This window comes from Tetrao urogallus, assembly GCF_951394365.1.
Source record: "Tetrao urogallus genome assembly, chromosome: 1".
NCBI lineage: Eukaryota > Metazoa > Chordata > Aves > Galliformes > Phasianidae > Tetrao > Tetrao urogallus.
Window position 1 is genome coordinate 65,076,698 of NC_136813.1, and position 27,457 is coordinate 65,104,154.

The 27,457-nt window shown below is 35.6% G+C and overlaps 1 protein-coding gene across 1 annotated transcript in view; it reads right to left on the reverse strand.

Moving 5' to 3' along the window:
* The window catches only part of HERC2 (HECT and RLD domain containing E3 ubiquitin protein ligase 2), a gene marked incomplete at its 3' end in the record, with an annotated part of 102,466 nt that overhangs the window by 39,994 nt on the left and 35,015 nt on the right, over window positions 1–27,457 (reverse strand). Inside the window, exons 15-56 of the mRNA XM_079537012.1 lie at window positions 26,968–27,161; window positions 26,241–26,441; window positions 25,299–25,527; window positions 25,104–25,228; window positions 23,861–24,039; window positions 22,974–23,158; window positions 22,703–22,858; window positions 22,193–22,378; window positions 21,336–21,506; window positions 21,126–21,229; window positions 20,866–21,016; window positions 20,050–20,264; window positions 19,389–19,521; window positions 19,153–19,280; window positions 18,834–19,029; window positions 18,128–18,264; window positions 17,297–17,470; window positions 17,083–17,219; window positions 16,828–16,979; window positions 16,222–16,413; window positions 15,413–15,600; window positions 14,757–14,949; window positions 13,904–14,086; window positions 12,578–12,762; window positions 12,040–12,187; window positions 11,751–11,947; window positions 11,273–11,503; window positions 10,552–10,687; window positions 9,866–10,009; window positions 7,966–8,108; window positions 7,489–7,756; window positions 7,213–7,355; window positions 6,197–6,295; window positions 5,939–6,107; window positions 5,700–5,825; window positions 4,819–4,927; window positions 4,541–4,680; window positions 3,359–3,549; window positions 2,416–2,521; window positions 2,154–2,245; window positions 1,396–1,571; window positions 815–926 (exon numbers count right to left, since the gene is read on the reverse strand). Coding sequence (XP_079393138.1) covers window positions 815–926; window positions 1,396–1,571; window positions 2,154–2,245; window positions 2,416–2,521; window positions 3,359–3,549; window positions 4,541–4,680; window positions 4,819–4,927; window positions 5,700–5,825; window positions 5,939–6,107; window positions 6,197–6,295; window positions 7,213–7,355; window positions 7,489–7,756; window positions 7,966–8,108; window positions 9,866–10,009; window positions 10,552–10,687; window positions 11,273–11,503; window positions 11,751–11,947; window positions 12,040–12,187; window positions 12,578–12,762; window positions 13,904–14,086; window positions 14,757–14,949; window positions 15,413–15,600; window positions 16,222–16,413; window positions 16,828–16,979; window positions 17,083–17,219; window positions 17,297–17,470; window positions 18,128–18,264; window positions 18,834–19,029; window positions 19,153–19,280; window positions 19,389–19,521; window positions 20,050–20,264; window positions 20,866–21,016; window positions 21,126–21,229; window positions 21,336–21,506; window positions 22,193–22,378; window positions 22,703–22,858; window positions 22,974–23,158; window positions 23,861–24,039; window positions 25,104–25,228; window positions 25,299–25,527; window positions 26,241–26,441; window positions 26,968–27,161 — 6,824 coding nt within the window. The remainder of the gene's footprint in view (window positions 1–814; window positions 927–1,395; window positions 1,572–2,153; window positions 2,246–2,415; window positions 2,522–3,358; window positions 3,550–4,540; window positions 4,681–4,818; window positions 4,928–5,699; window positions 5,826–5,938; window positions 6,108–6,196; window positions 6,296–7,212; window positions 7,356–7,488; window positions 7,757–7,965; window positions 8,109–9,865; window positions 10,010–10,551; window positions 10,688–11,272; window positions 11,504–11,750; window positions 11,948–12,039; window positions 12,188–12,577; window positions 12,763–13,903; window positions 14,087–14,756; window positions 14,950–15,412; window positions 15,601–16,221; window positions 16,414–16,827; window positions 16,980–17,082; window positions 17,220–17,296; window positions 17,471–18,127; window positions 18,265–18,833; window positions 19,030–19,152; window positions 19,281–19,388; window positions 19,522–20,049; window positions 20,265–20,865; window positions 21,017–21,125; window positions 21,230–21,335; window positions 21,507–22,192; window positions 22,379–22,702; window positions 22,859–22,973; window positions 23,159–23,860; window positions 24,040–25,103; window positions 25,229–25,298; window positions 25,528–26,240; window positions 26,442–26,967; window positions 27,162–27,457) is intronic.

A 27,457-nucleotide genomic window follows, 5' to 3' on the forward strand; every position in this document is an offset into this window, starting at 1 on the left:
GAAATTACTATCCTAATTAATCAATTTATGTAACTTTTAATAATAATACTTACTAAGAACTCAAAATAAAGTGTTGAAGTTCATAACAGCATTTTTTCCACCTAAAGAAGCTTAGCTTAATCTTCATAGATTTCATTCATATTTATACATGCATTTTATTTTTTTCTTCCCTCACATCTTGAATTTAACTGTCTTATTTAACTCCCTTTTCTACAGGGAGACAAACACTTCAGTCAAAGGAAGTCAGGATGATTGGAGCAACAATTCACATTATTTACAGCATAAATTCATGCTTTTAGCATCTCTCCCATCTTGCATCATATCACAAATTATACATAAGCAGTTGCATACTGGCCTGAAATTTCTCTCAAATTGCACTTAAAGTTACACTAATAAGACAGCATTAATTTGAATTTTTTTTTATTATTACTGAACTAGCTCCATTTACAGGTAATAGAAAAGTTCACTGCTATCTACATTTTACACATGCAAAAAAACTTTAAAAGAACAAAGTATAGAGAGTGATACAGATTTTTTAAAAAATTAGTTTGCTATCATGTAAAATAAGTAATTAAGTGCCTGCTAAAAAAAAAAAACAAAAAAAACACACCAACATATTACATTTCAGGGAAACAGCCAAAATGTAAATTTGCCCCAGGTTTTCCAGCCAGCACATGTCTAAACATCAAAAAGCCATAAAATAAACTTTAAAATTCTGATTAAATTGGAATTTAATTTGAGTTGTGTGAAGCTTGCACATTTTATTTTTAGCTGCCTGTGTTTTATACTAAAAATATTTAAATCACAAACATACCTTGGAACCTTTTAGTCCTCCCAACTGATCTTTGTCATTCAGTCCCCAGACAAAAACTTTGGTTCTTATTGTAGCTGCTGATTCCAGCCCAGCTGCCTTCTTTCTAACAAGACTGAGTGTATTTAGGGAAAAAAGTCAGTATATAGGTTGCTAAACTATAGCACAACCATATTTTTATTTTATCTACTTATTTTACATTTCTGAATGGTTTCAATATCCAAATGAAGTCATCACAATTGAGTGGTATCAATGAAAAATAAAAACATAAAACTACACAAAATATCTTTCTTCTCCTGAGCAGTGGTAAATATATATATATATGTATATATATATTCACTACATTTTAAGTACGAACATAGGAAATTTTCATTTTCAGAAATCAAAAGGAACCGTACAAAATGCTACCAACTTACCAATTGGTAATTTTCAAGTATTTATCAACAAATGAGCTACCTACAGTTGTGACACGTATATTTCTCTTTACATTCAATCTAAGCTGCACTCCTCACAATTAATCTTCTGAATAGAATATATAGGAACTAAGTCTCTTTGCCAACTTTTTTCCACCTGCAGTTACCTACCTCCCAGTATTAGCTTTGTCATCATCTTCTTCCTCGTTATCAGAAGCGAGGAAAGGGACGGCTGCCAAATCCTCATCCTCTGCACGTATGCGTCCCAGTATGCTGAGGCCATGTATTTTGCAATCGATTCCAGAGCTTCTGCACTGCTTGATTGCAATCTCAATATACCTGTGATACTAAGAAGAAAAAACTAGATCACCATCTTTTGGGTTCTCTGCATGTTCACAACAGACAGGAAAGATCCTCAACTTTTGCTCAACTTCATCATCGTAACAAAATTAATCAGCAACTTCAAATATTTTGCTTTTCAGAACTGTAGACTTTAAGATAAACATTTGGCCTCATAAATTTGAGAACGATTTCACTTTAAATCTCCTGAAAATTCAGTACATATTCCTTCTTGCTGTTACTGAAAACATTCAGAATTACTATCTGAAATGAGCTTTATCACCCACTAAAATGAACCCCAGATTTATGTTTACTGGAATGCCACCTTGGCTCAAAGGTATATTGAATTACATTAGAAACAGAAACTAAAACATACTGACTGCTAAAAGATATTATAGAGTTGCACTGTGATTTACAGTAAAACTCATCAGGATAATTAACTTTACAACTGCCAGAAATGCTTCTAATATGCAGGAAAAGCAAGATACCACGCTTTAATAATCACAATAGTGCTTTTGATCCATCTGTTGCAACAAAATAATGTTCAGTTTACATACAAAAATAATTCTCCTTACAGAAACTTCACTTACTTCTGTACAATCACTGAGAAGAGGCACTGTGGTGTCTGTAGGATTTATGTTGATTGTCTTCAGCTCTATAAGGTTATTTAAGGAACTGCCTCCTAGTGAAAAAAGCATTGAAAGAAAGACACAGTAAAACACAATTTGTGTCAAGAACAGACACTACACATATTAAATAGATAAATGGATATTAAACGAAACTAGATAAATAGAAGCTGCTGGGCATTAAAAAGAAAGTATTTTTCCAGCTTCTCAGAGAATATTCACATACCTGAAACCACGACTAAAGAGGGCATGTAGCTGCTGTCTGCAGGATCCACTACCATCTTTAGTCTGTGAACAAGAACATCTGGAAAAATCTCCAAGCGTATCCAGTGCTAGGGTAAGAAATAATTTCATTTTCAGATAGTATTCTTAGGGCCATTTTATGATTAATAAGAATACACATACTGTTTTTCAATCAAGAATGAAAAACATTCTTAGGTAGTATAAAAAACATCTACAAGGGTGGAAATCTGGCCAGTCTAGCTCTTAATACAAAAGAAACATCAGCAACAAGTAATTGATTTCATTCAAGAGCAACACTGCTGAGAAGACTGAGAAAGCACACTGCTCTTAAGGGTCAAAAAAATGGAACACAACGTAAATCCCTGACTGGTTACTGAGAACCCACAACCTGAAAGAAGGATACTTGGGGATATTTTCAGCATAGCTACTAAGAGAGCACCAAAACACAGTGGAAAGAAGCCTAGCTGCAAATCCCAGTGCCTACACCGGCCACCAAGCAGTTCTATGGGCCAATAAGAAGAGATGAAGGAGAACAAGAGAGAAATAGTCAGAAACAGTTTTATTTAATAAGAACAACAAACTCACTTGAGTAAAACATACACAGTGATTGCTAAGAATTGTCATCAGTTACTACACTGAACAGGCTGTTGAAATTGCCTATGGCCAACCACAGAATAAAACAATCACCCCGTGTTCCAAAAAAAATAATAAATTATCATAAGTTTTCCTTACAATTTCCAAGAAATAATGATGATGCATAGATTAAAAAACAGACATTTATTATGAAGAAACACAGTTGTACTTCAGATGCCTGTTTTTATTACTTACTCTCTTACTTGAAATAACAAAAACATTAGCAAAGTGAGGTAAGTAGTTATCCCTATGAAAAAATATGCCAAAATAAAGACGTTACAATTTCAGTTTACCTTTCCTTGTGAGCCAGAAGACTGCCAGCACTGCTCACTGCCATCAATAAGACGTGAAGCCTGATTCACAGAGGAAGAGACATTCAGATTCTTCACTATCCTTGACCAATCATCCAGTAACATTCCCCTCTGGCTACTATGTCGTCTCTTCAGCTGTTTTCCAGAACGCCCACAGAACACTGGAGACTGACCTGCATTGTTAAATGAAAGAAAATTTGTTTTATTAAACCCATAACAATGTGAAAGGAAATGGAAGAAATCAAAGACTTCAGACACATAGTGTGAAGGTAGAAAATGTAAGAATGCCACCTGAGCTTGAAATAGATTGCTTTTTAAAACGAGATGCAATTACTTCATTTGAATACACATTTTCATGCTTGTCATCTGTGGCTGTGTTGTCATATTTTTTGTTCTTATGATTGATTTGTAAATCAAGCATGATTCAGTAAAAAAAATAAGTAAGTATTACAAAATTATGGAAAATCACTCTAATATCTTTAGGAATTACCAAGAGCAATTACTAAAATCATAAAGATATTCCATCAATTTGAAATATAAATCAAAATTTATGGCCATGCATACATACAGTTGAAAAAACAGGCCCACAACATATGAATTCTGTACACCAGCAGAGAACATGAAAACTGTATAGCCAACTCTCAACAGCAATCCCTTATAGGACAATAGACATAGCTATCTTAACCACTCAAAAAAAAAATTCTAAAGGTTATTAAGGAATAAGGAAGGTTAGTGAGCCATATTTTTCTTCCCTTCAAAAATTTACTTCTACGTCCCTTGCACTGATGTTTATAGGTTCTGTTACAGAGTCAAAGAATGAATGTTAGGTATTTCAGGGTTGCACCTGTTGTCCTGAGGATTCATTCCCCTATGTTTAAACTGAAAAGGCTGATTCTACTATTTTTCTCTTCAGTTCTGACAGAGTTACTGCCATGCAGCCATATTTTTTTTAGCTTATTTAACACTACAAAGAATGCTTAATCATTGACATTTTGGTGTAGTTCAGCACGTGCAATTGTAACATCACTGTGATATGTTAAAAACATTCTGCTGTCTAAACACATTTATTATGATAAGAAGCTATAACTCAAAACTGCTATTTTAAAACATTGTATTCATTGTATTTTAAATGTATCTATGAAACACTTGGATTCTGAAACTTACCCGGTTCATTTATTCTGCCAAAAGTATGTCGGGTGTTATGCTTCCTGGTTTTAAAACAGGTTTCACAAAAGTCAAAATCATCACAGTTTCTGCATTTGAATCTAGGCCCATTGATAGGAAACATCTGACAGCCATCACACCTGATTTCACAAAAGAACAAAAAGTATATAAACTTTGAGCAGTTTCCATTGTAGAAGTTAATTGTGCCATCAGTCAAGATAATAAAATCAAGGTAGTAAGGCCAATGAATAACCTATATAGATTAATTCATCACTCACGTTACTCCAGGATGAATGCTGGGGACCAGTTCCATTTCTGACAATAAGCCAGTCCAGTGAGATTGCTGAGGGAAGTCTACAATAACATCTTTTCCATTGGCACTAAAAGCTGTTGCAAAAGCATACAGAAAATACTATGCGTTACAAATCACTCTGAAATCAAACAGAAAGTGTCCAGCACCACAGTCAACAGTTTAAAAAAAAAAAGTTACTTTCATAAGGAATCTTTTATTTTAATGGAGCTATATATTGACTTGATCAGACACCCTGGGTAAGGGCAGAGAGAAAGAAAAGAGGCAAGAAAAACCTTTTATTTGTTTATATAAATACATATAATATAGTAAAAAAATCTTTAGCTACATACAGTTACTTAATATATATGATATAAATAGAATATATATTTAAACAGAATATAGAAAAAATGTATTTAAATTTCTTGACTGAATTCCAAAGGAAGAGAGTTCTTCTAAGCACAAATAGAATGACCAAAATCTCTTAAAAAAATTACTGAGGCCCTATGGATAATTTCTATTTCACTTACAGGCTGCCATTAGCATTATGCACTTTGATACAAAGTCTTCAAGTCGCATAAACTTTTTAGACACTAATTACATTTGTGGCTCATCCAGACAAAATATAAATAGAATTAGGAATGTGCAGGAAGCTGCAGATTCTTAAAGATCTCAAGAAGAGCTCAAAAAGGGGCATTCACAGAGCATGCATCTCTGAATTTATCACTGACATCAAATATATTCTTTTGTCTCATCATCAAGCAACATCCCACATTAGTGCATGTCTAAAAAATTCTCTCCTTAAACACTGCAGAAAGTCTCTGTGGTTTCCAGTTTTATTACCCATGACCCATTTTGCACACGCATTACCTTTGACAACTCCCACACTTCGGTGAGTAACTGATCCCCATTTGTATTTGGGCGTAGTAACCGAGGTTTTCACTCGCACTTTGTCACCTATCTTGATATGAGAGGCAGAACTCTGTGGTGGGAAACCTAGCAGTAGCAAGAATAAATACAAGATAAGTGTTCTTTCCACCCTCCAAAACCAATGTCCCTTTGTATAGCATGCCAGTTTTTTGATAAAAAGAAGTTAACAGTGATCTTACCTAAAAGCTCAACGTGGATATATCTGACCCAGTAAGTACCACCCTTTTGCTGCCAATCACACTGTACATTGAGGTCATGCAATCCATCTCGATCCAGTTTAATAACTTTGCCTACATCTCCTTCACAAACTTCCTCATAGGTTCTGCAGCACCTAACCATCATCCCCACCTACAAAAAAAGAACAACAAAATGCCATAGCTCTGCAGTGATTAAAAAAAGGATTAAGTTTTCCCTACAGCTTTCATCTCCATGCTTACCTGAATATTCTCTCTCACATATACAGCATAATCATCATTACTCAGGAAATCAGCTCGTTTCTTGTATGTCTGGCTCTCTGTTACAACAGCACCACTGGACTGAAAAAAAAAATCCAACACAAACATGTATCAGTCACAAAATCTGTTTGCTATCAATTCAAATAAATAGCAGAAAAATTAAGACAATCCAACAACAAAAATATATATATATATATAATAATCAAATGATAAAGCCAGAACAAGAAAAATCTTCAAATCAACCCTCCTCAGGGCTACCATTCATGTTCTACTTTAAAGCTTAGTTTCCAGAACAACTTGCCAAAGAATACAGCTGCAGATTTTCAGAATGTGTGAAACAATCTATACATTGCTTGTGTGAGAACTGTCTACCAAAGAAAACTAGTGCAGAGAGGAATTGTGAGTAATCTACTTAGCCTTGTATACACACACACATATTACATTCCTTAGGCTGTCTGTTTGCACAGGAAAAAAGAGAACAGTGGGTGAAAAAGACATCTCTATCTTTCTGTCATGGAATCTATTTAATGGCCAATGTCTGAAAAACGCCCTCGTGAAGAAAAAGTATGTTATTTTATTGGTATCTTTTTGCCTTTCATTCATTAATTCTTTAGTCACACTTTGGAACCAGCAAGTTTCACTTTTTATTTTTCAGCCAAAGGAAGTTAAAAAAAAATAAACAAAAAGAAGTCCTTGACAAATATTACTCCATTGCACAGACCAGATTACCTGAAACTGAGAACTATCAGATATACATACAGTTACCCATAGTGAAATAAACACTTGCAATTCCACTCCCCCTTGTGTTTCTCTTACATAAATATTTACAGATTATTCCTGAATTAATTTACACTATCTCCTAGAAGCACATGGCCAACATGGTCTTGAAAGCCTGGAGAAGCACAACGCTTCTGAACTCCAACCAAGTACAGAGAGAAAAGAATTACAAAATGTGCAGTCAGTTAGCATGACTTAGCTTTTACGAAAATGATACTTACTACGGGACAAGCAGCTTCAGCCTCTTCCACCTCCTCTGTTATTTCTTCATCTGAATACTCATCAGAGACAGTGTCAGCATCAGAAAGATCAGTAATCTGAACATCAGGGTGATCTAACAACCAGCCAACAAGAGCTTCCACTCCTAACACATAAAAGCACATTCTTACTGAGGCATTCTCTAGCATTCTTAGAATAGCATCCAAGTTGATCCATTTTACATAGCATTTTAATCTGCAAAATTTCATTCTCTCTATAATGTCACCTGAACAAAATACCTGGTAATCCAGAAGCACTTCCAGAGGTTCCAGACAGAGATTTTAGTGCAAATTCAATGTTTTTCCTAGGAAATCCCATTTCCATAAGTTGTACTACAATGGGGAGAGGTGGAATTGGAGACTGTTTGCGTTTTTTCACTTTCGTGGGTCGGATGTGCTGTACAGTCACGGGTGTCGTAGCCTCACTAGAGCTACAGTCTTCAAACACTGGAGTTGAAGGATGAGTAGACTCTACTGCCAGATACTGGCATACTGCCAAAGCAGCAGCCTAAATGAGAACAAAGACACCAGTCCAAATAAAACAAGCATATTCAGTACAGGATGTGCGTGCAAGACTGAACTTAACGGTTACTTAACGAAAAGGTTCAGTATCACTTTTTCTTTTTTAAAAACCATAGCTTAACAAGCTTTAAATGGAACCTGAATTAGAAAGGGCTATTTACTAAATTATTTATTAGCAGAAAACAAAGGCTCTACCTCAAGTTCTTGTTTGTCAAATATTGCTTTCACAGGTGATGGTTGCGTAGCTGCTGTTAAAAGTTGTTGCAAAAGAATCATGGGAGGCTGAGGTCCTTCAGGAGACATATCTCCTATGTCAGGAGAGGCAACTGCTCCATCCTCTTGAAACAAAAATAATATTTTAAACAATAAGCATGTAGTATAAGACAACCAGGGGACTTATTTGGGGGCCTATCAATACATAAAACATATTGTTACTTCTACAACAGTTCCCCATAGGAAAGATACATTTAAGATTAAATGTTAAGATTAAATGTACCACAACTTCCATACAAAAAAGCAAATGAGACATTTGTGAATGCTAAACACTAGGTTTACAAAAATTCACTAGCACGTGCATTATAGAAACTGCTCATTAGATGGTGAAAGTGCACAAGTAATTTAAGAGTAATTTAAGACCTTTTTACAATAACTTTATTATATAGAAGTCTACAATGAACTGCTTTGTGAAGAACTACCTATTTATTTCTCAAACTGATCCAATAACCATAGTATCTTCCTCCTGGACTGAGTCATTTCCCTCTCTATTACACCTAGTGTGAAACAATCCCAATCAGTATTTACTGTTCCTTCAAAAGAATACACCATTTTGAATCAACTGCTTCACAGTTCTACAATTCTCCAACTTTCATATTTGATATTATTTTCTTCTTAGCATAAATATTCATGTTTCCTAGATCTTTGCTGTGGATATCACAGAAAAGTATTCTCACTCATTTAATTCTAATAAGAGGATGATAAAATATTTGGAACAATAATAGAGCTTCATGCACTTAATATTGTTGCAGGTTTTTTCTCCTTCCTAGAAAAATGATGGAAGAAGTAACACTCCATCCCCAGAGGAAAAAAAAAAAAAAGGCTATTCTTGCTGATTTAAAATTTGATGATTGAAAATAAAATCAGAAATATATAATTAAATTCAACATATATTCATTAGTTCATTAGAGATAGTACATGCTTATCATTATTACATTATTTTACATTACATTAAAACTTCAGTTCCTTGAAGTCCTCCTGAGATTCTGCTAGACATATTATACCTTGGTTCTTGTTGCACTGGAAACCACAAAACATCTGAATACCAAGGAATGGCTACAGTAGATCTCATACTTTAAGCTTTGTTAATTATAGAAGATCTACAAATCCTGCTAACTCTAATGTTTCAGTTTCAAAAAACTTGACTCATTTATTCTTCAAAAGATAAGCTGAAAATTTAAAGTGCTTCTGTGACAGAGACACTTGATTCCTGCACTCCTGAATTCTTATGCAGGCTTATGAATACAACATACAACATGAAGGCCACAATGTAATTTCTCCCTACACTGGACAGCTCACTAATAACAGAACACCAGGTGGGTGCTCACAGTCATGATCACAATCCAAGAATACAGTTCAATATTAGAGAAAGCTTAATTTGAGCTGTCCTTGCAGAAGCAGAAGGCTGTGCAGCAGTGATCTCTCTGTGATGAGAGGGATGCCTCTGAACATTATTTCTGAAGATTAAGAAAATCTTTACAACTATGTTTGTTTATGAGTTAAACTTCTATTTATATTAGGACTTAGAAATTCAAGTGGTAAACTGATCATTGTAACTCTTATAATCATAATGGACTAATGGTATCAATCCATTTATAGTAATAAATCAAATTGCTGTCATATCACTTAGAACCACACAGATGTTGCTTCTTCTGCAGCAGCTTTTAATAAACAAAGTTAAAGCACTCCTGAATTTTAACCTTCAATTTTTGATCTTTAGAAGGCAAACCTAATTTCTAAGCTCTAACTGCAATTAGCCAGGGTCACAGTAGTATGTTCTAACTTCTAAACAGTGACACACTCAAGTTGCATTTCAGAATACCTCCAGGATTTAATGCACTCTCCTGAACAGCTGGCTGAGATAAGATCTGCCTTAATGTATCCTGATGAGACAGCAGAGCTCGGCCTGCTTTCAGAATGTACAGCTTTAATTGCTGGCATCTCAGCAGATCCAAATCCACTTGACCTACGAGAAACATTAAGCAGTCACTAGCACTATAAATATTTTCTATTACAGAATTCAGGTGGTATTCATACAACCTCAATGCAAAGAAATCAATTCACATCTTAGCTCTTTGTGAAAGCTTATGAAATGCTATCGAATATATGTTAGTTTGAACCTAAATAACAAGTCTGTATATATTCTATGACTTGTGACAAAAATACCACTTTTTTTTCCACACCTCAGACAACCATGCAGCTAATATATGATACTCATATATATGAGTAGTTGTCATATACATACAACAGTATTTATAAGAACTCAACAGAACAAGCCCAGCCCTAAGCCACATTTACATTTTCTCAAAGTAAAAACAGTATCCCACTCATGATGAAGGACAACTCTTCCCCAGCTATATTGTCTCCTAAGTACATATTATCCAAGGTTGATTAGGAAACAAGGTAAAGTTCCAGAAAATCCTTTTTCTTACGTACACTAGCTGTTTCCAGTATTTTCCCCAGAGAATATCTAGCCCTTTAAAACAACAACAACAAAAGTAACTGTACCTGAAAGACCTTGATGGGGAGACTTCATTCTGTGTTTTTCTATTTTACTTCCAGCCAGATTTACTAGTTGAGCCCAAATGGATAGCATGGGTTCAGTGAAAGGCAAGTTGTTTACATTAAAAGCCACAACTGGAAGCTGGGCAGAGGAAGAACCAGACAAAAACAAAAAACGAATAAGTATTTTACAAAATCATTCACAAGTTCAAATTTTTGTTGACTAAGGAAAAGGAAGAAGTAACATCTATATTATTGTTCTTCCCCAGGAAGAACTGGAGAAGATTTATATTCCTTACCAAACTCCCAAGCTTGTATTGGAAACACAGCTAAAGCAAGGAAGAACTGCAGTCCCTGAAGTTTACTATACACTTACTTTGGTTGTGCATTCACTAAATCCATACTAACCAATTTGAAATTAAGATTCAAGTGAAAACACCTAAGAGATTCGACATTAGTTAGCAAATAAAGAAAATAAACCAGCTTTTCTCACATAAGATCCGTGTATCAAATTGTCAGGATTGAGATTTTACCTCAAGTCAAGGACTTGAATCCCTTCTCCTCACCTCCCCAAAAAATGATCTTAGTTTAGCATTCAGAGCACTGTAAGTCCTGAATGTCCAAGTATTTACTCAACCAAGAACTAATATTTTCTCTGCATCATAACAGCGCCTTTAATTTCACAAAAACACACCCTTCCCTGTATTGAAGCCCAAAGAAAACGTACTGGTTTTAGTTGATTCAGAGGGCACACTCTACACGTTCGCATGTCGTAGAACTGCACAGTGATTTTCCCTTTGGGAGTGATGCGCGTCACCGTGCCTTCTCCAAATTCATCATGAACCACCTGACCGCCCAGCCTCAAGCGACTGTCTATGCCACCAATCACAGCTAGCACTGCCATTAGGCCTCCCACCTCTGGATTCTCAGTGTCAGGAAAGTAGTCATCCAAAACGGCCTACCAAAGAACAGTAAAATTAACTGTAGGGAGAAAACATATACTTTCATCTGCTTTAAAATAAAAGATAATTATACGTACTTCAATTTAAAAATTACAACACAAACACATATATTTATAAATATAAAAAAATGGTTTCAAAATTAAGCTTAATATTGTTTACATTTATATTGTTTACATTTAATATTTATCATTTCAAAATAAACATTGCTATAAAAATGAGCTTATTTTAAAACGTGGAAACTACCCCTTCTGACTGTTTTCCTGCAAAGATGTGGGTGATGGAGGTTAGCTGAGAGTTGATGTACTTGTTTATGAGTCCATTCCACTGGCTTAGCGAATGGAGTGTCCTCAGCAGTGCCACTATCTCTTCTGCTAAAGTACTACTATGAGTTGCAGTTAGAGATGCTTGGGGTCTGGCTTTTCTCCTTCTCAGAGTAGATTCTGAAAAGAAAAAGTAATCAGACAACAGTTATCAGTTTAAGGCACACATTTTCCATACGTAAAAATAAGCCACTGGAGAAAAACTCCTCTACCTCTGAGTAGTGGGATATCTGAAGAACAAGTACTAAGCAGGCTGCCTAAAAAACCAAACAGTTTTTCCACAAGAAATTTCATGTCTCTTGACCTTTCATTTTTATCCCAGGACGGAAGTACTGCTTTCAATAAATGCACAGCAAGAATCTAAAATGAGAACAAAATTAGCATTATTCCAGTCAGTTATCAAGTATCATGGAAATTCTCAAACATTAAGTGCAGAAGAAGAATATTTATCAAGTTAACCTCCCTGTGTAGTATTTTCCATCACACTCATTTCTTTCTGGCTATAGCAAATCAGTAGCTCTGTGATTTCTGTTTGGCTTGCTAAGGAATATGCTAAGATATGTTTTATTGTCACATTTTAAGTGAATCCAACACCTCTGCAATATTTAGTGTAGAAAAACATGCAGTAGGAAAAACTTAAGTGACATAACACTAAAATACATAGGCACATTTCACATCTTGTTGGTTTTGTTTTCATTTTGTTCTCATCTTTAAAGACAAACCAAAGTAATTTTGAAATGCACACGTTACCTGTCTTTGTAGTGAAGCAGCAGTGAAAGATTCATGCCCCTCAACAATTTTCATCAGCAATGTTATCCACTGAGATGTACTTAGAGTGCTGCACATCTGAGGCATGAGTGCTATACTTCGAATGAAACCCAATGTGCACCAGCTCCTGTGTTGCTCTTTATAAACCAATTTATTTGGCAAGGAAGCTAAAAATAGATAGACATATGTAACAGTTAACTTTTCCATCAGCTACGTAATTCTGTATATACTACTGGGTTGGAGTTCAGCTTCAGTTTCTTGTGTGGATTTTATTTGACAAATTATAACACAGAACATATAAAACCATTCTTATAACTACTAACTTAAGTTCCAGAGCCTGTAACTAGCTTCCTTAATCACAGAATCATAGAATAGCTCAGGTTGGAAAAAAACTCAAAGATCATCAAGTCCAACCACAACCTCACCATACTACCCTGACTCCAACAACCCTCCACTAAATCATGTCCCTGAGCACCACATCCAAACAGATTTTAAACGCATCCAGGGATGGTGACTCACCCACCTCCCTGGGGAGCCTATTCCAGTGCTTCACAACCCTTTCTGTACAGAAGTGTTTCCTGATATCCAGCCTAAACTTACCCTGGTGCAACTTGAGGCCATTTCGCCTCGTCCTGTCACCTGTCACCAGTGAGAAGAGACCAACTTTGCTCTCACTGTAAGCACCTTTCAGATATTGGAAGAGAGTAATTAAGTCTCCCTTCAGACTCTTTTTCCCCAGACTAAACAGGCAGTTCCTTCACTGTCTCCTCGTAGGCATATTCTCCCTTCACAAGCCTTGTTGCCATTCTTTGGACCTGCTTTAGCACCTCAATGTCCTTTCTGTACTGAGGTTCCCAAAACTGAACACAGGACTCAAGGTGGGGCAAATATGCCTTCAGAAACAATTAATATGCCTTTAAAATAATTCTCATCATTAACTACTCAAAAAGAGGAAACAATTAAACAGCATTACACTTGAAATTACAGAACTAGGAAACATACACAGTTTATCCAGTCACAATAATCTTCTCAATATTCACAATAATGTTTTTGAGAAAAACAGAGATAGTGCTAAGAAACTCATTATCTCAGCAAACTGCATACATCCTAATCTCAGCATCTCACACATTTCTCCTGCTACTCCTGCTTATGTTCTAAGAAAACTTATTTGTCATGTCTACTAACAATTTAACATCCAAAACCACATTTTTTAGCCTTAAAAGATTAAGAGCTAGCACCAAAGGAAGTTTATTGGGCAATAAACAAAACAGAAACATTGCTGAATCAGACTGTGACTAAATAATATACCTGATTTATCTATTGTACCACTTTCCACAAGCATACGGAGTAGACCACACAAAGTCCTAGTAGCATCACTCTGCATGACTTCAGCATGGACACCAGCAGAGAGACACAATGTCTGCAAGAGGTTCACAGTACTTGTCAACATCATGGATGTAGGGTGAAGATTCCTTTCAACTTGTTCAACTTCTGAAGGAAGACACAAAAGGCAAAAAAATACAACAGTATTGAGTTATGCTATTCCCCAAAACGCTCTGACAAAACAAGATATGAGAAACTCAGAACAAATATTTTCCAATTATTTCCAATTACAAGGGCAAATTATAAACCAGATATTTTGTGCAAATAATTCAAACATTTGCTCCAGCAATAAACAAATTCAGAACGTGATGGGAAGAACAGGCAAGAAATCTGAATAGACTATATAGTTAGGCTGGGTAAAAACCACACCTCAGAATGGCATAAATAAATGTTTCAACATATACCTCTCCTAATAACAGTAACAAACTATTTCTATTGGATAATCTTGTTTTCTTTGGCCCCACGAATATGCAACAAACACGACACTAACCTTCTCCATCCTCTTTTGTTACGGTAAAGATATTTTATGAAAGATTCTGGTCAGAAATCTATACCTATTAAATTATTCTTGTTACATGCAACATTTTCTCCCGTAAGAGCAGCTTTTTTCATATTTTAAAATGTCAGCTTTTGAATTCAACTGAAACTGTGCCTCCAGATTTATTTATTAAAAAAAAAAAAAAAAAAAAAAACACAACAACAACAACAAAAAAACTTAGTTTGGTTGTTTTTCAGTGGCTTTTGGGTTGTTTTTTTGGGGGGGTTTGTTTTTCCTTACCAGAATCATCCTCAGTGTCTGAATCCTCTGTTGTGGGCTGAGCTGCTGGTGGTGGCTCAGCTAGCTTGAGATCATACTTTCCCTCCTTTCCCATTCTGTAGGAATTTGTACTTCCAGTGTCCCATTGCACTCTAATCCAGCCATCTTCACCCAATTCTCCAATTACACGACCCAAACCTGGAGGGGGCCCATCCTGACAGAATAGAACACTTCAGGTTATAAATTAACAATAGTATTTCATAATCAAAGTTCTATTGCACTTTTTTGCTGCTAACAGTAAACATTCAACAACATTTCAAAAATTGGTGTATAGTAGAAAAACATTTCAGAATCCCCAAGGAAATTATCCAGTGAACTGCAGCAATATTCATCATTTGATCTATTTTACAGTGTACAACGTAAGTGCCACACACTTAGCTCAAATTGGATGTTATATAGTAAGCATGTAGTCCTATTTCATTTCAAATCATGACTCAGAACTTTCTCACTTGAAAAAAAAAAAAAAAAAAAATCATCTCCAAAAATGAAATTAAACAAATAATCTATTTTGTGTTAAGGCTCCAAAACTTTGGAATGTAAAAACATTAGGACATAAAATTTACAAACATATGGACTTCATATTTTAACACACCCAAATCTGTATAAAGAGGTTGTACCTGATCACCCCATTTCCAGTCTACCCCTCTCACCACTCTGGTACCAATTTTCATCATGGCTGCCAGCTCTGGTCCAGAGACAGGGAGCTGAACTGGTGTAGTTTCCTTTCTTGATTCTTCTAGGACCGTGGCAGAAGCTCCATGAGAAGATGCAATCATATCTTCTTCAATATTGTCAGAACTAGGTCCTAAAAAAAATAAAAAAATAAAAAAAAAAATCCAAATTTTTATAATGACATTTGTCACAGTTCAATTGTGCCACAAATAAGGCTTGTGATATGAAAGTAGTAATAACTTTTAGAAATAAACGGATATAATGATTTTGAATGCAAGGGGCTCTAAATACTTCATTCTGATGAACTGTTATTTTTATTAGGCAGTTTATTATTATTAGGCAGTAGGTAAATGGTTGTCTGACAGAAACTTTTTGGAAAGAACTTCATATGAAAAATCCAGATAAGTACAGAAACAACTATTTCCTACTGTCTAAGAAAACCAGTTAAAGAAGCACCTGAGTCACGTCAAAAAACACCATAAGCCAACTGATCTCACAAAGGAAGCTTAAATATTCAGACTGAGAATAGGTAGAACAGATGAAACTGAGTGTATGCAGTTTTAAACGTTTCCATAAAAACTACACTATTGCTCCCAAATTCTAGTTAATTTCCACTTACATATCTATTTTTTGTAGCAGAGATAAAGGTGAGTAGCTTTGAGTACTATCTTTACATGTTTATCTACCCAATCTACATGATTCACTACTTAAACATGATTACTTCCAAACACCAAGAAATCAGAATTTGTCATACCTATCAGCCGCAGCGTCGTTTGTGTCAGTGCCAGCATACCAGAGTTAAGAAGAAGACTCAAGGTATTAGCACCATGCTGCAGTGTCAACATGTTGAGCATGACCAGCAGGAAACGTGCTTGTGGGATAGTTCCAAGACTTGGTCCTGCTGGATTCTCATTAGTAATTGTTTGAAGAGGAACAGGTTGCACACCTAATACACAAATAATAAAGCCAGTTGATATTTGGAAGCTAGAGTAAAACAGATAAATTTATTTGACTGGTGGCTTAAAGTATGTCTTGATTCCACACTTGGCTTTAAGAACTTGCAAGCTGAACTGCCATGGAACATTTTTTCAACAATTAAGATTTTAATGGTAAAATATCAGTAATGATTAATCAATAACCTGTTGCTAGAAAACAAGCAACATTCTCATAAATATGGAAAAGTGAGTTGGGGTTCAGTAAAGGACAGACAACACGCAAACCAGAAGTCATAATATTTCTCAGCAGAAAGCAAGGGAATTAATTTTAAAATTCTAAATTACTGAGAACTTCAGAAAATGTAATTATGTTAATTTAAAACAGTTTTATCCCCAGTCAACAGCAACAACAAAAAGAGATTCACCTAGCTCTTTAAATTTTGCAGAGGCGTCCAGCAAGATGTTCCGGACATTCTGAACAGCCCATGCATACAGTTTTCCAAAAGTTACTTCTAGGAGCATTCTGTTAAAAGGTGGTATCAGATCAACGTCCTTCAAGCAGTCTGTAAGAGGTTCCCTTTACATAAGAAAAACAACAGAACAAACAGAAGTTCAGTATTCCTCTCCCTCACTGAATTGTGAAAGCAAAATTAAGAAAAAAAAAGAAAAAAAAGTTTTACCCTATATTGGCTCCTTCTGGAATAAGCCTCTGCCATCCACAGAACATAGCATATTGTACAGATGGAAGCAAAAAATTCTTTGCTGCCAATTTGAGAATAGTATCTATTCCCTCTAGACGAACTTCTGCTCTTTCCAGCTGCAAAAGGGAAAAAGAAAAAATATTGTACTTCTATAAATTGCTGATACATTAAAGCCCATTTTCATCCACTTTACCTGTTTTAATAAACATTTTCTCATTTTTTCTACATCTACTGGCTCTTCTTTAAGCGCAAATTCAACAATTGTGTTAAGGAGTGCAGACTGTGGATACAAGCCCTGGACGTTTTGTTTCAGCCATTTGTACTTGTGGACACCTGTAACTGTACTCAAAAGTGGCTGCCACTTATCCTGTAAAATATGAAGGTAGCACGTTAAACAAATTTTAAATTACTGTAAACAAGTTATTTCACATTAAATCATGTCTAAACTTGAAATACTAGGAGGATAAAAAGAAATTTTTCAAAGCCAGTAAAAAAAAAAAAAAACCTAAAATTATTACTAACTCATTATTTATTTACTTTAAAAAGGCTACGTAAAATTTCAAATTCATTACTATTTGAGAAAAAAAGAGAAAACAACTCATCACTGCTTTTATCATAGCATCGCCAAGGTTGGAAAAGACCTCTAAGACGATCTAGTCCAACCACCCACCTACCTCCAATATCACCCACTCAACCATGCTAAGTAGTACCTCTACCCTTTTCTCAAACACCTCCAGGGATGGTGATTCCACCACATCCCTGGGCAATACTGACATGAAGCTTTATTTGAACACTTCTGAACATATTCGATTCACATATTCTAAATATCTTCAGTACCCAAGCTTATTGTTAAGAATTATTCCAAGTTTTACTGAAACAATACACCATACTTAGTTATATATCCCAAACATCATTATCGAAATATTAAATGTCAATTTATAGCAATCACCACTTCAGCTAATTTTTTTTTTCTTTTATCTTGTTATTCTCATTTATAACATTGATCTAAAATCTGATATCCTACCTTGGGTGATTTGATTGGCATGGGCCTTTTATCAATAGGTACAGGACTGTGAGGAACAACACAGGATTCTTCTAAGTCACTCTCTTCGTTTCCAATTTTGGATTCTTCCACATCAGCAGATTCTGATTTTTTTGGCACTAACAATAAAAAAATTACTCCTTTTTGCAATCTGACAGTATTTGCAGTATCACATTTTCAGGTTTACGTGATCAACTGAGAATGCAGAATGTATAAGATCTGCCTGTGATAAACTGAAGCAGTACTCTTGGTGAATCCTAGTTCTAACTACTGCGAAATGAGATCTGAAAATAACTGCAGTAAACATATCTATAAAGACCAATTTGAAAGCACTTCAGTGTTTTTTCTTCACATTGACTTCCAGTTGTACAGTTCTCCAACCACACTGCTTTAATACAATACGAGCATTAAATAAGATACCACTTCTAGTTGAACTGTACTAAAACCAATTCAGAACTGATAGTGATGGACCACTTTTAACATGCTGGAATGCAAGAAGCATGCCCCACTTAAACTTTCTCTCCCCTGCCTGATTTTCCTCTAAGAACTGACATGTAACCATTGATTCTGACAATATAAAAACAGAGCAGAAAGCAAATCTCAAAAAGTACAGCTTTGAAAAAGTAAACTTTGAAATGAGCTTCATTTTTACCTTTTCAAAGAAAATACAGTATTAACGTTGCCTTACCTCTTTTTTTCCTCTTTTCTCTAATTATTTTCTGAACTACTCTCCGCCACCTGGGCAAAGAACTCAGAAGTTTAAACTTAGACATTATGGAGAGATCATTGCACACTGCAGGACGTAGCTCATTGAATAAGAATCTTAAACGTTCAATGACAGGAGCACAAACTTCCTTGTAAGAACGCCCTTGTTCTTGATGGGTCTGTAAAGAAATCATTGGAAGATTCAATTACTTTTTAATATACAATTTTTGAAAAGTGTAAGTTACTTTAAATAAAACCACTTAATGAAAAATAACCTAAACTTCAGTAGGTGAGTGGCTTACCTTAATCAGTGAGCATTTTGCTTGGTAGACAACACGACACACATCCACTACAGATTTTGGTAAGGTTTTGTGTTTCACCTGGTCAACTCCAAGAGTACCAGGATGAACAAGAGACAATGCCACATGACCTTAATGGAAAACACAATTTTTGAATATGCATTTCCAAAATCATGAATAATAGAATTTAAACTTGTCCAAACTGTTGTCTGGAACAACTTTGACACAAGTCTACCTACCCAAATCTTCATGTTTCAAAAGGCAACACAGTAACAAACGTCCTACTTCCTCCACAGGATGCTCAGGAGGGAAAGTGATTGGTGTTGTTAAGTGACACTGTTTACAGTATCTCTCTATTTGACATAAGAAGTCCTACAAAAACACACAAAAGACACTGTTTAACTTTGGTTTTAAGCATAACAAAAGGGTCCGAAATACAGCAGCCAGCACTTAAATAACTTCTACAGCCTGAACTAACACATGAAAGTCACAGATATCACAATTTGCACAGTAACTAAGCTATACATACACTTAACATCCAAAATGCATTCACATACTAAGAGAAACACATCTTAGTTCAAAAAGAGCGTTATCTGTTGATAATACTAAAGCCTGACATCCCAAGTAATGTATTACTTTTTTCCCCATAAGAATACATTTATGATTTTTAGTTCTTCCACTCCAAAAAAGTCAGAAGAAAAAAAGTGGTGCCGCTAGAATATTGAGCAGACTAAAGCAAATCTTACTCATTACTTGTACTTGATCATTCCTTTCACAGAAGAGTAATTCTGAAGTGACAACAACTACTGTCTGCTATTACTTTTAGAGAATTTTCATCAACGAGAATGCTTCATGACACTTCTGTCAGCCTTCAGCACCACTTTATAATCAAGAGCTTACCTTCACAGTGTGATCCTGAATATTATTATCTGCAATAGCTTGGAGAAAGGGTTGTGAATGGTCGCTCAGAGTTAATCGATGTGAATATAGTTTTGATTTGTTTGGGGTTGTGTTCCCAGGTGAACTGCAGTGGTCTTCATCCTTTTCCTCATTGTAACTGTAATGAATCTGACTAGTCTGCAAGCCTCCAGAAAATATAGATGACTTCAACCATTCTAAAATTTAAAAAAATGCAAACGTAAATTCTAAGGAAAGCTTAACTATCAAGACTCAACAAATCCTGGAAATGAAAGCACACAGCTCAGTACAGAAGGTTTAGCACATCTATTTGCTGAAGCTTTTTCAGACTAAAATAGGATTCTATAACTAGGAAACAATGAAGTAGCAAAGCTGCCATCACCTGTTTAGAGATAATATGGCCTTAACTATTTTTCTGTGATTAATATAAAAGTATACATCCTAGTTACTAAAATTAAGGTATTCAACATGATATAATCCAACAGCAGATGGTTCAGGCAGTCTATACTGAGTGAGCTTTACTGCAGAGATAGCAGTTACATAGCTTTCTCTCTCAACATTCTGTCTTCTGCATATTACTAAACGTTTTATGCTTAACTGTTCAAAATTATCATGTAATTCTTATCTAAATCTTGCTAAATGCTTGGACCTTGATGAGCATAGCAGTAATTAATGCTAAGAATAAAGAACTTCAATTTTGCTATTCTCTGAAGAACTCAAGACAATCTGTTAATTTGCCTTTTTTTTTTTTTTTTTTTTTTTGCATGCTTTGACAAATCAATATCAAGTTTTGCTTACTTGCACATTCAACTTCCAGAAGAGAAAGTGGTGTACTCATTGCTAAGTAAGACGCGTGTAGTCCAAGGAGAAGACCCAAATTTCTTTCTGTGTCTATTAAAGGTGATGATAAAGTACTGAGATCTGGTGTTGAAATCACTTCCTGGTCAGGCTGGTTAAAAGAAGGATGAGTTGAAAGCTAGTACGGAGTTCCAACAAGGATACTGAAAGCAAAGTAATACTTTACTTTAGGAACTGTGCATCTATTATAACATTTTTACCTCCATATACTGGCCAACACAGAAGGCGTGCATTGATTCTCGTGTGTCCTCAAACTGCAAGGCAGCTTCCAAAGCAACAACTGGGTCCTCACCTGCAAATTGAGCTAATGAGAGAATGAAGCAGTGAGTATAGTATAGTATAGCCTGTTTACGTCATCTAGCTTTGAAACAGAAGTTATTTGTGCCTTGAATTCAGTTGCTGATTCTCACCAAGAATACTATTGCCAGTTAAAGACTGAGTTTGAAAGTCCTTTATGTCATATACTTTCCCATCAATCACAGTCCAAAATCCTCCATCCTTGTTGTGGTTCTCCAGATCAGCTTTACGTATAAGTGTTACCTCCTCATTATTTCTGCAACTCTGGCCAGTAAAAAATGAACCTATGAGTATATAAAACAGAACAGAGAATTTACAGAAAATTACATTTTACAGAAAAGCTTTACTGGAGATTTTTTTAATAGTCATTTAATCCTAAATTCTTCTATTCAAAGGTTGCCTGTCTTTCGACATGCTCAAAAGTCAAAATAACTATTAACATACTCCTGTACGTGTAATTTGCAATTAAATGGTGCCTATGCTCTATTTTATGCAGTAATAATCAATGTCACACTGAGATAGATCAGGCATTGCACAGCTACACAACTGTTTTTTTGTTTGGAGGCAGAGCAGTACAACCACTGTTCTGGCAAACCGCTGCTCTATTTGATTCTCCTGAGAATTACTTCAGTTTAGTACATGCTTGCCTGCAAGATGTTGTATATGCATTTAGTTTAAGTCTAAATCCACATTTTTTAAGTACAAAAATGAAATGGGATGTTGTAAATTACGCAAAATGCTAAATGCTGTGATCTACTTTTCTGAAAAGCTGAATTTAACCTGCTTAACCCTATGCCTAAAATATATGTTAAGAGTTTACTGGCAGAAATACTGCCTAATTAATTGGTTAATGGGAATTTGTGCCGTAAAGCAAAATTCCCTTCCCAAGAGATGTTTGTGAATAGAAACCAATTTACATAGCTACTTAATGAAAACAGAAATCAATAGTCCAGATAGTATTTGTACATACCCATTATTCCTGGCCATGCTAAATCCTCATTGTCATCTCTTTCCTTCCCAGGGGCTAAATGGTTAAATCTGTCTAGATGTTCTAGCAAACCAGCCAACAGAGGGATTGCACCAGCTTCCTGCATTAATCCAGCATTTTTGCTGAGGAGTAGCACTATAGATACTACCAATTCTGGAAGAAGGATGCCTAAAGCATGGAAAACACAACCAGTATTCAGATATATTTGAAGACTTGGATTTGTAGCATTATGAAAGTAAATCACCAGGCAACACACTCTACTTTCTATTATGTTTTCATTTTATTTTTAGTTTTCTATGTTTTAGTACAACAGTCTTTCCTCACCCCCCCCCCCCCCCCTTTAAATTTGTTCTCTCTTACCAATCTAAATATTAATTAGACTCCTTTTTTATTTTTTATTTATTTTTAACACATTTAACACATTCAAGAACATTTACAATATAATGTTATTAACTTATCAGAGGGAAGGGGGAACAGCTAATAACAACCTACCTGTTAAATCTCCATCCACAACATAAGATACTTCTGCAAAATGCCTATGACTAGTAGAAGCAATGCTGGTTGCCACAGGAAGTATATCACTGATGTGTGTGCACAAAAGAGCAGTGTATTTCTTCAATAAAGAGCCAACACCTAATTGGTCAGGACCTGTATAAAAAGCAGGAAAAGCACAGAAAACCATCACAGTTGTGTTTAAGAAAGACTTCAAAAACTGTTCTGAAAACTCTTCTGAAATGGTAATCCCTCTTTGAAGGTAACTTACTGTATGTATTAGGGACCTGCCCAACACAATCTCCTGGATAAAGTTTACTAACGAGGAGACGCTGAAAACGGAGCAACAGGTCCAGAGAAGCAGATCTCTCTTTGCTAAAATGTTCATGGTCCATGCAGGAAGAAATGCGACGAGCAACATCTTTCAGTTTGGCTATCGTCTGTGATGCGATGTTCCTGGTTGGTACACAAGTGTTGTAAAGTACTTAAGAGTTGATAGCAAAGACAGGCCCTAGAAATCTAGGTTAAGCTTTCGCAGGAATTTCTCACCAACATACAAGAAACTTACACAATTTTTTTTTTTTTGGTAGGATGGTGCCCCTTTGTTTGCACTAAAGTACCCAAAAACTCAAGGTTTTTTTTGTGAATGGATTTTAAAAAAGTCTGCTCTGACATAATCCAGTTCAGAAGAGACTCAGTACTGAATAAATTACATGGCTACCATCACACTTAATGAAGAAGTACTCTACTATATGTTAAATACTCACATCTTAAAGGTCACACATTCAACAATTCTTTCTCACTGTCAAGAATTTAGAAATCTGATTTCTTCCTCATCTAAAGCCCCAGATGGATTCCTTGATTTAAAACATTCAGTTCTAAATACATCCATGCAGATCTTCCTACCCCTAAGAGCAAAGTGGCCCGTCTTTGTAAAAATTGGGTAATTAATTGTAGTACTGTACTTCTCTCCTACATAGAATGGTTCAGGTACAGACAAGCTAGAAGGATGTTCAATACCTTGAATTCTGTGGAGATAAAATTCTAGCAGAAGACTGCATTTGTTTGCGCACCAGTCATCCTTAAATTGCCTACCTTATAAAATGTCTCTCTAAACAGATCTTCTGTTCAAAAATAAAATAAATTTGAAGAAATTACCTTAGTAACTGCTGAATTAACTGAACTAAAGGTAAACTTTGCTTTCCTGCAGATTCATAGATTCCAGTATTAATAAGGTCTTTGTCCAGTGGAGTTCTACTCCTATGAAGCGTAGACGCATTTGCTTCTTGCTCATCAATTTCTTTTTCTTTTTGTGCCTCCTTTTTTGCTTCTATGTCCTAAAAATGTAAAACAAGCAAAAAAAAAAAGCAACTGTATTACAAAACATTTCACTAAAGTAAGTACTCATGAAAATAAGATAAAATTACTTCCACCCTATGCCAGAAATGAAACAATTCCTACCAGACAAATGTGTACATTGTTTTCCATATGGATGATGCAGGATGGGGTTTTTTGTTTGTTTGTTTTGAACAATCGTAACAAAAAGAAAAAGCAGAGGAGGAAACAAGGCTAGACAAATTCAGAATTCTGCTTACACCAAACCAAGTTAACAATTTATTTCTATTCCGTGAATGCTTTGACATGACAGCACCTGCTGCACAGTTTAAAAATGAAGGCATGTTTACTCTCTTTTTATAAACATAACGAATCCAGTCCACTGCAGAACCTGGATTAGATCTGCTACTGAAATACAAACATACAGAACTCTGTGGAGACTAATTTATCCAAGTTTCAATGAATCAAAATTACCCTGTGCAGTGTTGTATGCTACCACCTAGATCACTTTCAGCTTATATCTAGAGCTAATTCAAGCATCTCTGATCTACACTATAATGTACACATGTCCTAGTAGACGTGGTTAAGAATGAAAAGGTCTTGCATGTCTTTAAATATTAAATAAAAAAAAAAAACACACAAAAACACTAATGCTAGTACTAATTACTAAAACTAATGCATAAAGCAAAACTTAATGCACACATTTCATCTGTACCAAAACCCCCCTCATTTACCAACAGTGGAGAGGAACAGAAAAAGGACATACGTTAGGATATATTAGCCTACTTTCATATCCATACATAAATACAGCAATTTACAGCAGTCTGTAAAAAGGACTTGGTGAAATTATGCCTCTTTCACAAATCTTTATGAAAATATTTGTTACAGTTGCTAAAATCATCACTCTAGGCAACAATAAGAAACACTCTTCTAAAAAGGAGAACATGATTCATACCTTCACATAAACACTGGCTCACATTTCAAGTTTCAGGTCAAGAGAGGATAATTCCGCTCGATATATCTTCTTACTCTATTTATACATAACTGTCAAGCTGTTGAAGCATACCTGAATTTCTGCAGTAATGGCAGCATTTAGCGCAGACTCTAAGCCTCCATCAGCCATCAAGCTGCCCACCAAGAGGTCGATCATAAATCTACGGCCTGGACTTACATTCATTTCATTCCCTGAAACTAAGAACAGAAAAAACTATTAATGACCAAGAAAGGAGAGCGCCAAAGAGCTTTTCATCTTAAGACCAACCTGCACTGGGTAAGAGCGCCGAGAGAGCCCGAGCTCGCTCTTCTGCTGTTGGCAGTAACACAGACCATCCACTCTGCAGCACTGCTTGAGCGGCAGATTGCACAGTATTAAGAACACCAGCGTTGCTTGCAAGTGTTACCACTGTCTGTTTAAGGCTATTGAGCAGTATACCGCCCAAACCCAAGCCAAGACATTCTGGATCCACCTGGTGACTAATGGCAGCATGAAGCTAAAAAAAACAAAGAAAGAGAAACAAGAAAGAAAAATAAGGGCAAATTTTAACAACAAAGAGACACGGAATTGAAAAAACAAGTCAGTCCTAGAGCAAGTGAGTAAGCTCACTGACCTAGATATAATACATCTCTAATGCAAATCTGTGAAAATTAATGGGGAAATGCTAGCTTGCATAAACTTGTACTAAATTTGAATGAGTATCCAGAGACTACGAACTATACCCCTAGAATTCTGAACCCTAATAACCTGAAGAGTAATGTAAGCATCTTCTCCATTGCTACATTACACTAGAAAAAGTAGCACATCTTCAGCAAGTATAGGTGTCTTCTAAAGAGGACACAAACTTGTGGAAATGCTATTTAAAAATATTAGAAATGCTCAAAATCCCAAAGAGCATAAAAAGCCTAAGCCATTTATATTTTATATTTATAGTTTGTATTTAATAAGATCCAGACGCTGTGAAAAGAAGAAAAGCTTTCTGGGGAAATGGAGGTGATAGAGATATTTCTCATCTGTAAAGAAAAGTAAGACACAGTTAAAACAACCATCAGCTGCAAAATTTCTGAGAATAGAAAGTGATACTGTATTTATTTCATTTTCTAATCAATAAAAACATTTTAAAGCACATTAAATCTGCTATATTTGTCCATCAAATTTCCTGTAATATTTATTTCACTGAATGCTCAATATGTAAGAAACTGAAGGTACCTGAAGCCTTAGAAGGTTTAATGTCGCCACAGCCATACATTCCTTTTCCTGAGGAGGAGGCCAGTCAGAAGAGCCATCCATTCCCTCCGTCACTTGTCTCAGTAAAAGATCTAACTGCTCAAACGTCATGGGGCAAACATCCACCACAAAAGGAACCCGCAAGCCTATTGACCATTCTGAACACGATGACCAAGCAAAACTCTACAAATTGAAAAGAAATGCAAAATTCAACTGCTATTTCTCAAAAATAAGAACACAATAGATAATAGTTTCACACTCCTGCTTTTGAACAGTAACAGTAAGAAGACGAAGAAATTACATTAGCACGTCTGATGAAGAGAAACCTTTGCTTGCATCTCTACATATACACAAAACCTTACTAATCCCATTATTATCACATTTTCCAAAGTGCTGCTATGGCAATCCAAACATCTCACTATCTTTGCTGCAGTAAGCATTCAGCTACGCAGGTTTTCAACTGCTGTATTGGAATGGAGTGGAAGAATATCAATATTTCTCAGAATATCCAGAGGGGAAGCTAGTCATCTATTTTTGGCAAAGCAATTGCATACGGTTTGTTTTTTACCAAGCTTTCATCTGTTCAGAATAAAAAATAAGAGAAGTCATGCAAGCACCGAAAGAGAGATTGGGACTAGCATACAAAACTAATCCCAGAGAAACACAAGGACAAATCACAACTAACAAATCAAAAAAAAAAAAAACTTACCTGAGCAGGCCCACAAGCGATTCCAACAATATGCTTTGTGTCTAATCCTGGGAGAGCTGCAGGCTCTGGTTTAGTGATCCGTAAAGTGTCAAAGTGTTGACACTGATCATTGCTCCCCCAGCTATGCACTTCGCTATCTTCAGTCAGTGCTAAACAATGCGTAGATCCAGCTGCCACATCTATCACTTTTTTTCCTGAAAAGTAAGTCAAATATTGAAAACATAACTTAGATTACAATCATTAACAGAAAAATATCAGAGGTAAGGCGAATTGTGCTAATTACAGCTGTATTTCAACGTCAGCATATTATGGATGCTAGTAGTAGCATACTGGAAAAGTACAGCAAAAGAAAAATCAAGGAAATACTTCAAGTTTCTTAAGAAACGACCAAAGTGTGAAAGTCCACAAGTTCAAAACAAACTGCCTTTATTTTGTACCCCTTCTACTAGGATACTACTGGGAAAGGTTTTTTAGAAGATCTACCCACCTA